This window comes from Poeciliopsis prolifica, unplaced genomic scaffold (assembly GCF_027474105.1).
Source record: "Poeciliopsis prolifica strain line A6 unplaced genomic scaffold, Auburn_PproV2 SCAFFOLD001, whole genome shotgun sequence".
NCBI classification, from domain to species: Eukaryota; Metazoa; Chordata; class Actinopteri; order Cyprinodontiformes; family Poeciliidae; genus Poeciliopsis; species Poeciliopsis prolifica.
The window spans coordinates 21,560,522-21,570,847 of record NW_026562376.1 but is presented as its reverse complement, the minus strand read 5'-3'; the positions used below and the strand labels follow the sequence as shown (position 1 = coordinate 21,570,847).

Genomic DNA, 10,326 nt, shown 5'->3' with positions numbered 1-10,326 from the left:
GGGATTTATTTGGGCTCGCAAAAGCAAAGCGAACAGACAGCGCAGTGTGAAAATGAACTCTTCATCGCTTTTAGCGTTGATTTATGTCGGAAGGTTTTGGTTTACTGAATCAGTTAGGGATAAAAAGAGTCCTAAACTCCAGAAATGACCCGTGTTGTGTCCACAAGTGAAAAACAACTTAGTATAGCACTTTAAATAGGCTATTCTGGCACTTTGTTAGCGTTCATTTTTGACATATTTCTGTGGTTGACCAACTTTAAAAGACTAAAAACAGGATTTATGCTCCGACAAGCTGACCCGCAATCGTACTTTATTGGTATTATGCTTAAGAGATGAAAACAAAGTACAAGGAAACGTGACACATGCTGTACTTTTGCACATGTACAAATCTTAAGAAGTGTTTTGAATGTTTGTGTTTTACTCCAACGCCTCCAAATAAAAACAGTAGAACAAAATGGCTTCCTGCTGGCTTTGTCAGAAAAACAAAAGTGAACAAGAAGGTCATGGAGAGATTTAAAGCAGAGTTAAATCAGCAAAATCCCAAGCTGTCAACATGTCAGGACTTTTCAATCCAGCATCTGCTACTGGGACAATAAACTGTTCAAAAGATTGAGAGAGCAACTCTGAACATGAAAGAGACGTCCTGTGCCAGTTGGAAAAGTGCAACTTTCCTTTTTTTTTTGTAGATTCTTATTTTAGGATTTGTTGTTTCTCAACTTCTCAACCAAGCTATTTTATTTTATTTTTTTAATTGTGATATGCAGTCGCAGTTCAAATACTTTGGGGAAAATTAGGAACAAAGCAGTCAAATGTTCCTGAAAATGTTCCATCCATATTCAGAAACAATCAACTTAAAAAGAAACCATAAAGAATTTAAACGGGGCTGTTTGTGATGAAGGGCTTTGAATGGCCTTCAAGATTTTGAGAAAATCTGGCTGCTTGGAAAGAGACTTTGAACTTTTCCCTAATATGGAATAAATTTGGGAAAGAAATCTTATCTTATGCGCCTGAGCTTAATTTTCAGACAAGCGGGGTGAAAACAACAAGAACTCGGAGAGCTCCGTTCTGTGAAAGAACCAAAAAAAAATGTGATCAAGAAAATAACTTTGCAACAGTGACTAATGACGCTACTCAGGTTGTGTGTGGTCGTCAATTATTATTATTTTTTTTTATAAATGAGGCCATTTAATTCAAAAGATAAAACAAAAAAAATACTTTTTTTTAAAAAGAGCACTGCAGTTGCAATCTTCAGAGTCGATGCAGGATGAAAACCATTCAACCCTGAAGACTTGATCAGAACCCAGGATGGAGCAGGAACCTGGTCTTCAATCGTCCTGAAGAGAAATACAGGTCGGCTTATGAGCAATAAATCCAGTCACATGCAGAAATCCTAATTAGAGAAATATCTAATAGGCAAACATGATTGTTTATTTGCATGTAGGAATATACACTATAGATTACTCCTGTGGCAGGCAGAAGTCATTAAGTGAGGCTCAAGTCATGAGTGAAGTGCTTATTTTGCTAAGCGTTGAAATTCATATTCCATTTTCCGGTCAATTAATCACAGAAATATGTCATGCTGGCATTTTCATTTATTCACTTAATAAATAGTTCATTATTTATTACACCAAAATGTGATTAAAAGTTCAAAATAATGAGTCATATTTTAAAAAAAAAAAACCTAAACAAAACTTAAACAACAAACAAAAGTTGAATTCAGCAAATAATAACTGGATGTGGTTCTGACCCATTCGTCTTCCTCGGCTCCCTCCCCTGCTGCTCCGGGCCTCTGAGAGCTGCCGCCGTCTGTTTTGTTGGCCATTATCTTGTCGGTCCACGAGGCGCCGGCCTTTTCATCTCCAGCAAAGTTGCATTTGGTCACCGTCCCGCTGTCCACTTTGGCTAAAGAGTCTGCGAGATAAGAAAGTCGGGAACGTGATCCACGCTGCGCGTGACGCACAGCAGGGGTTCAAAAAGCAACCCAACCAATTATTTGAAATCTTGATTATTTCGTTTTAGGTTTAAGGCTTGTGATCTGGTAAAAAACCAGCACAGCTAAATAAGCTTTTTTTTATTTTAAAAAAATATTATTTATTGTTAAATAATTAAAGCACACTGACAGATAAAAGGACTGTTTCCTCTGGTCTTCAGTCGGACTTCCTGTCCCGTTTCCAACTCAGTTTTGTCCATCTCTGACTCTGGGTACCAAAAGGCCCAGCTCCCAGCAGGTCGGAGCCGGTCTGTGATTTTGACCAGCTCAGTTTTGTTGATCATCTGCGACAGCTGATCCTCCGTCAGACGGTCGGATTCTCCTTTGGCTTCCACCTCTGCGGCGACAAAAAAAAAAAAAAAAGAGAAAAAAAAGTCAGTTTCGTTTAAAAATGAAAGTAAAAACATAAAATGCTTTTCCCCACAGTGCGAAAGTTTGTTATTTCTAATATGAAACTGTGGTCGTCACTCACTGTAGGAGGACATAAGGAAGCCTGTGTTGACCTTTCTGGTGTCGCTGAAGTTCGGCTCCACCTCATTCCCACTGGCTTCGAATTTCCTCTGATGGATGCGTCCGGGTTTGACGTACAGCACGTAGAAACGTACCTGACATATTTTTTTAGAAGATATAAGGAGAGAAAACAAAGAGTAGTTTAATTTTCATAAGTCTTTGCCTTCAACTTAGGTTTTGTTTGGCTCTGGTACCTTCTGAGTATATATTTTTTAATATTTTTAAATACACTCTTATAGCAGAGCTAAAGCAGCTTAGCAAAGCTTGGATAAATTCCCTTATAAGATGTTGTTACATATATAGTTCACGGTGTTGCTCTTTTTTGTTTGCTTTTATTGCCACAGGCAGTAAATCAAACCTTTTTATTTATCTCTTCGTTTTTTGGTAATTAGCTTTAGTTTCATATTTACTGGTTTTATTCAGATGTATGTCTTCTTTAACAAAACAAATGCTGCATTTCAAGAACATCTACTGTGTCAATTATATCAAACGAAAACAATCTAACAAAACAGGAAACAAAATAAAGAAATAAACAGAAAGTCACTTAAAAAATAATACTTAAAAAACTTAAAAATAATAGTAAAATATACTTAAAAATAATAGTAAAATAGTCAAATGTAATGTAATGCACAAAAGAAAAAGACAAAAAAGATAAAAGCATCAAATAAAAAAAACAGAAATAAACATAAGTCCATCAAATAACAAAAAAGACACATTACAATCTAAAAATGCATTTAAAATGAAGGTCAACATGAAATAAAACTGACATTTATTTGCACAAGACTCCCAATAAAAACAACAAAGAACAAAATCAAATCAAAACGCATTTACACCACGCTAAATAACGAAAATAATCAAAATTTGAATTTTTCTGTTGCAATTACTCAATTTTGCCGTAAACTTTTCAGAAAATCAGAACCACGCGTAAACAAAATGACATTAAAGAAAATAGAGTAAAAATAATGTAAACAGGTAAATAAGTGCGGCGCACCTTTTGTCCGCTGACGTCACTGACTGAATGCCTGGAAACGTCCATCAGCGTCCCCTCCAGAAGAACCCCGGGACCGCTGGGAGGAAACACGTCACATATGAATTCAATGAGCGCAATTATCGTCACACATTTCCGTCTTAAAATATGTGTAGTTTGTAAAGAGCCGTGTTAAAGGTCCTCGCACATTAATGAGGATCTATTTGCATCGGCGCGCAGGTATCTCAACATTATCTGCTTTAGCAATTTACAGATTGCAGCCGAAGTGTTTATTTTTGTGGATTTAGCGGCTTTCCGGATGTACGTGAAAGCGTCCTGGTCTTTATGTGAGGAGCAGGAGGAAAACTGTGATTTTAGTATCGGGGTTTGGTGCAACTGCTCTGGAGCTCCTACCTTTCATAGGCAGAGGGTCGCCAGGCGCCGCCGAAGCTCTCATTGTGCACCGGCTTGTTCTGTAAAGACGTGTTGTGATAGATTCTGCTCATTTTTTTTTAAACGTAATCTCAAGTTTTTCTTCCTTCTCGGGGACTTTTTTCCCCGTTTCCAAAGCTTCCTGTTCCTACTTGTAGCCGTGTTAGAGCGAGGTGCGCTGGGTTTTTACGCCTGCACCGCCGCCAGCCACGACACAAAAGTGCAAACCAAAGGTCGGCAACGAAGCATGATGGATAATATGTTTTTATTTAAGTGGCTTTTAAATGCGTCATCACATCAGGCACTCCTGTATGTGATATTTACACCTGGTCGCTATTTATACTGAAAAGTTATTAGAGAAACGGACACTGATTTGATGTTATATAAATAAAGGAAATATTTTTATATAGATCTGTATTGCTCAGTAGATTTTACATAAATTACATAGAACAAAAACAACAGACAGTTCCGTCTGTCTGATGATAGTTGAGTTGTCTTCACCAAAACAGGACTTTTAAGGAAAAACAATTAAATATTCAGAAATACAAGCGGCATAAAGTAAGAGGTAGGAGGTGAAATGACCACAGAACGAACAGATAAATGGAACAGGTGAACTCCAAAAAGCTAAAAATGTTTTGCCTGTCTTGAGCAAGAAAGAAATTCACAAACACAAAATCTACACAGAACAGCTTTTCCCATTTTTTCCACACAAGGGAAAGAACAGTTCCCGCCAATGTGTGATGTTGTGCAGTCAGCTGAGTTTGTGTTTTTACTCGTTGATGGATGTTCTTCTGGCTCTTTTGGGCCTTTTTGGCATCTCCTTTGGGCTTTCTCTGCGAGGCTTCCTCAATGGAGCCTCCTTCCATTTCAAACTTTCTTTTAAACGCTGGGGCCTGCTGGGAGCTTTAATACCCAGAATATCAGTGCGCTCTGAAGAGCAACATCCTTTCCCAGAGCGCTCACTGCTCGGGGATCTATCTTCCTGGTTCACATCACAGAGCTGAGCAGAGGTCGGCATCAGGGGAGCGCTCGAGTTACAGGGGCTGGGTGGGGTCAGGACAGCTGGACGAGGCTGTGGGTGGACAGAAACAGATTTTAGAAACATAAAATATTGTTTAAATTCAACTTCTTGTTATTACAAACCACTCCCGTCACTTTCACAATCAGCTCAGCTCATACGGTCAAATGGAGGTCTTGTTCATTTGATTCCTGGAAGAACCTTTAAGAAACCAAGATGACCTATATATGCCTATACTAGCACAGTATAATCCCAATGTAGAACACTGATTTTCCTACTTTAGTAATTGGCCAGACTAATGTGTGTACTTATTTTTTACTGTTTTTTTTTCTTTCTTTCTTGTAAGTCCATGATAAGAAACAATGCGCTTTCTTTCCCAATGGTCTGAGAGAAAAGGGGCCATTCACCTGCTCAGAGGCGTAGCGACCAAGTTGGATGTTGAGCCAGATGTTTCTTCTCTGAGTCCACTCTCCTGGAGCCTCCACCTCATACAGACGCGCCTGGTGTTCCTCATGCTGCAGCAGGAACTTCCTGATCACTAAATTGTCAAAAGTGTTAAAAAGAAGAAATACATTTCAACATTCTGCGTGAGCCCCTAAGAACATTTAGTTTCATAATTTATTGTTTTACTTTGTCCTCAAAGTCTTTTTTATACACTCCTTCCTCTGGGGGTCGGCATGTTCCCCGCAGGTTTTCCGGTTAGATAACCGGACCATCTATTCTAGGGCTTTGCTGCCTTCTGACCTCATCACTGCAGAATTGCAGAATTGTCCGCACATGCAGGTTTGATTACACTAATAAGGCAGAAGTTTCTGGAAACTGCTACAAATGCGTGCTGGATTACCCGAGGAGCCATTACACAGACAGATGTGGGCAATTTTAGAAGCATGCATGACTTAATCTGTTTTATCTGCAGATAAAAAGACGAACCGAGCAGAAGGTGGGATTCCAAGTCATTAAATCTACCATGTTTTGCTCGATAGAGGTGTTGAACGGGGCCATATTGAATCTCCCCCCTGTAAGAGTTGAATGGAATAACAGTCAGAACTAATGGGTCTTGAACAAACAACTGTCCCCTAAGGACGTTTCACCTGCCAGAAAACAACTGGAGGTGAAAACAATGATCTGACTCAGCTCTCCACCTGGTCAGCGAGAGGCCAAAAGGTTCCTGCCGTTGTGCTACGAGCTATTGACCATTAAGACATAAAACATAAAATAAAGGCAACCGCAGTCTGACAGCGAATGACCGCCATGCCGAACTCCAATCTCCAGGTATTTTTAATAAGGGCATATGGGAAACTTTATGTTGCATCCAAAACCCAAATGTCACCGCATACAGTAAATGACAGACATCAAAAAGTGAGACATGAAGGGACAGAAAATTAATCACTTCATTAACAATTGTCCTTTTTTCCCAGCACCCTGACACCCAAGTGGTAACTCAGGTTACCAGCTGTTCCTCATTCATGGATAATCGACATGGTGAAGAAAAAAAAAAGTTTGAAATGAAAGGCATGCAAATAGGGCCAGATATCAAGTATAGAGTTTCCCACAGTGACAACAGCATGTCAAAATATTTCCAAGTAAAGCTGAATGTTGCCATTGCAATAATTACAGGTCTTCTGAAATGTCCATATTGTCTGCCTGATACGCCAACGCAACACAAAACATTCTTCCCCCAGCACAAAACGAATGCAAGGAAGGGGTTTGGATTTGAAGTACGCGTTCTGACCTGCCACCATGTCGGACGACAAGGGAGAGCTGACTCCGAGGAACTCCTCCGAGGAGAAGGAGGAGCAGAAGTCATGCAGGATCTGAAGGCCGAAGCCTCTCCTCCTGCATCTTCTCCTCACCAGCACGGTGTCCAGGACAGGCAGTAGGTAGCAGCGGCTGCTCCAGCTGTCGCAGAGTCGGCCTGAAACAGCACAGGAAAGACTTTTTATTGTCTCTTGCTTGACCACAGGATTTTTCACTTCAGAGGAGCATTTAGAGATTTTAGGCGTTTTCCAGCTAAACAACAGTATCAAGGATTAGATCAAGAGAATTCAGCAGGAGCGCTTCAGTGAAGGTTCAGAATGAAATTTGACAACATTTGAAAATCAATTTCCGTGGTCACTCTGCGTCCAATCTGGCTAAACTCGATCTATTCTGCAAAGTAGAATGGTCTGGAGTTGTAGTCGCCATAAAGTGCCAAGCTGGTAGAGCCATTCTTTCAAAATCTTACAGTTTCACTTAAAGCAGAAGTGGGTTCAAAGTGTTGAGTCAGAGAGACTAATGAAAATCAGGAATCGTTTTCCGTCCAACCATGGCAGAGCACTGCATCTTTAAAGCTTGCATGTCTTCTATTTGAACATTTTAAACTTTAATAATAAATTCACAATCTGAATCCTCCTCTCAGGTTTGCAGAAACTGTGTGATTGACGTAAACTGACTGATCTTCCCCAACTTGCCCCACCTTTGTGTTTGATGGTGTAGAAGCCGACCGCCTGTCCGTCCTCCCACAGCACTTTGCAGGTTTCTGTGGGCGGGTGCAGGGAGAACCTCACCTCTCCGTGTGACCGAGGCCTCTCCACCACCTGACTGAGCAGGAACACGATCAACCTCTCCATAACGGACTGCACCTGCGGACGACGGGCCGACTCAGTTTCTGATGTAAATCGAAGAAAAATGTAACAACTTAAAACAATTTTTTTTCCTCTATTAGCAAATATTTTTTATTTAATACGAATAAACAGACTGTATAGTTTAGACTATTTTAACTTCTGTAAAACCTGACTGACATTGTTATCATTTTAGCCTTAGGATACAATGTTCCATGATCGTGAAAGAAAAATCAGTTCAGATTCTGACTGGAGAGTTGAAAGAATCTGACTTTTCAACTCTCACAGCATCATGGCATGCTCTTGGAGAAGCAACTCCGATGCAGATCACACAGAGATGCTTCACTCACTGGAATGTGGAATGACCTCAATCTATATTGCAAGGGACAAAAGCGTAGGAAGTCCTACGTGCGATGTTCTTTCAGATTCAGAAGAGATAATGTCTCACCAGATTCTAAGATTGTTTCACTTACTGGCTGCAAGCCCCGTCTGGATTCACTGGAGGTCTGCAGCACGTCGTCCAATGGCCACCACTTCTTGTGCAAGTATAAAGCTAAGACTGCAAGGTGAAAACAGAGAGGTAGGGGTCGGTCTGCGTCTGATATGCCATTTTTGGTGAAAGACCGTGTTTGGTTTAGTTCCAAACCCTGAGTTTGATCATGTGGAGGGTGAAGGGCCAGCACAGTGCAGGCAGGATGTTCGTCCTCAAACAGCTGGAGCTGTCTGATGTTGGCTGGTGTTACAGCAATCTACATGAGAAAAAGACAACAGTTTCAGCACAATGTGTAAGAGCTGTTGCGTTTTGTAACAGGAGCAGGAGAGATGAAGCCCTGTCTGTTATTTGTCTTTGTATGATTATATTCTGCTGCAGTTCCTCTGGCTTTTTTTGACTGTTTGGATTCCTTGAGGCATGGATCCAGCATTCCTGTGTAGCAGCTTTGCAGGATGGGGCCCGGTCATCCAATGCTTGAAACTTTCCCTTCGTTTGGGATCCAAACTGTTTTCAAGTTATTTCATGGAACTGGTTTAGATTTTGTGCAGAGCAGTTTGAAGGCTCTCGGCATGATGATCAGAATTTTTTTTCTCCCCAAAAATGACTTCATTGTATATAACCCCCTTTTGTACTGTTGGAAACAAGATCCACCTGTGTATTAGGGATGAAAGCTCCCATCTGGAGCTCCTTTCGTTTCTGTTACTTTGGTTTTTCAATGTGTAAATCCCAATCCTGCAGCTGGAGTTGTAGCGTTCACAATAGTAGTTTACTGTAGCTTTCCAGCTGACCTGGGATTTTGCCTTGTTTCACTTATGTAATCCTGGACATTTTGTTTATCCTTCATATACATTTCAGACCTGTTAACCTTTTGTCACAGTCTGAGTGGACTTCTCAAAGGGGTTTTTGTAACAGTTTCAATTGTTTGAACCGACTGTTTTCTTGTTGCTGCGATAATTCCTGTAAATCAGTCAGAAGTTGCAGTCTGCAAGTATTTCAGTCTAACAATGTTAAAAAAAAACATAGTTTAACATAATTAATAATAGAATTGTATTATTATTATTACCGTGCACAAACTTAAAAGGAAAAAATAAACAAAATAAATTTGTCAGTCTTGTTCCTTTAAAATGTAAAAATGAATAATACTTGTTATTCAAAATGGCATATATTTTTTTAAATTGCTGATAATTTTTCATTATTATTTCCTTGGTGTTTTTTTTCTTTTCTCACTCACTTACCTTCAAATATATGATGGCAACAAGTCCCAACGTTATAAAAGTAGGTAATTAATAAATAATAAATGTGCACCTGGAATCAAAACAGTTTCATTTACATAAATGTAACAACCCCCCACCCCCAAAAAAAAAAAAAAAACAACAAAAAACATGCAGTTAATGACAAGAATAAGAAAGGTTTATCCAACCTCTTTTGATGTCAGTAACGACCGAAACCACTCATTGCAGGACTGTGCTGCGTTCAGTGACGCTAGGTAATTTTCAGATGCGGACGTCAGCTCCGTGTCGTCCACAGCTGGCAGGTCGACAGGATACATGGCCCTTCCACAAGAGAAACACGAAAACTGATATTCAACCTGTCATATAATACTTTGGCTTCTTATGAGTTTCAAACACTGCGAGTCAATAATTAAGATAGACTTTGTGGCGCTTCATGACGTCTCTCACATTTTCTACAGGACAAGGCTGAAAACAACACGTCACGACGTCATAACAGTTATCTTGAGCCAAAAACAGCGAATATTTATCTAATATTCCGTAATTTTCAAATATCCTGTTCAAGCTTTACTATGACACGATAATGTGTAAGCTCTACCTGTACAGTCTTGGGGGGGAAAAGTAAACTTTGATCCCACCTTTGCGTCAATCAACAGCGCCATCTACCGACAAAAAAATTAGTTTCTCATTTGGTGACCGGAAGAACATACAGAAAATTAAGAGCAAATACATTGCGTTTTTTATTTCATTTGCAATAAAATAAAATAAAATAAAATAAAATAAAATAAAATAATTAAACGAAATGTGCAATTGAGTTTTTTTTTTTTTTTTAAAGAAAAACAATGTTTTCTGCTTACACTTTTTCTTGGGTTTTCTTGGGATCAACGCTTAACCTCAGAAAAACGACGGGAAAGAGTACATGCGTAAAACGCCCGCTCGAGGCTTCTGTAACAATTACTGCACATATGTTTGCGCATGGAAAACACATCAAAAGAACGTGGATTATGAATCTAAACATGTTTTTCTCGAATTAATTGCGCAGTAGGATTTTTAAAAGGTCAAGTATAAAAAGTAATCAAGGCGACAG

General features: G+C 39.6%; 2 protein-coding genes across 2 annotated transcripts; both read right to left on the bottom strand.

Moving 5' to 3' along the window:
- Nucleotides 1-293: 293 nt before the first annotated feature.
- Nucleotides 294-4,083, bottom strand: arpin (actin related protein 2/3 complex inhibitor). Its single transcript, XM_055030870.1, has 6 exons — nt 3,882-4,083; nt 3,492-3,567; nt 2,463-2,595; nt 2,121-2,327; nt 1,748-1,911; nt 294-1,334 (listed from the first exon to the last, which is right to left on the bottom strand). Exons 1-6 carry the CDS (start codon nt 3,971-3,973, stop codon nt 1,326-1,328), a joined length of 681 nt encoding a protein of 226 aa, XP_054886845.1. The 5' UTR covers nt 3,974-4,083; the 3' UTR covers nt 294-1,325.
- Nucleotides 4,084-4,172: 89 nt separating this feature from the next.
- Nucleotides 4,173-9,815, bottom strand: fam169b (family with sequence similarity 169 member B). The gene is made up of 8 exons (XM_055030067.1): nt 9,690-9,815; nt 9,431-9,563; nt 8,164-8,266; nt 7,991-8,076; nt 7,373-7,538; nt 6,650-6,832; nt 5,325-5,455; nt 4,173-4,971 (listed from the first exon to the last, which is right to left on the bottom strand). Coding segments are annotated over exons 1-8 (1,107 nt in total). The 5' UTR covers nt 9,692-9,815; the 3' UTR covers nt 4,173-4,668.
- Between the last annotated feature and the right edge of the window lie 511 nt (nt 9,816-10,326).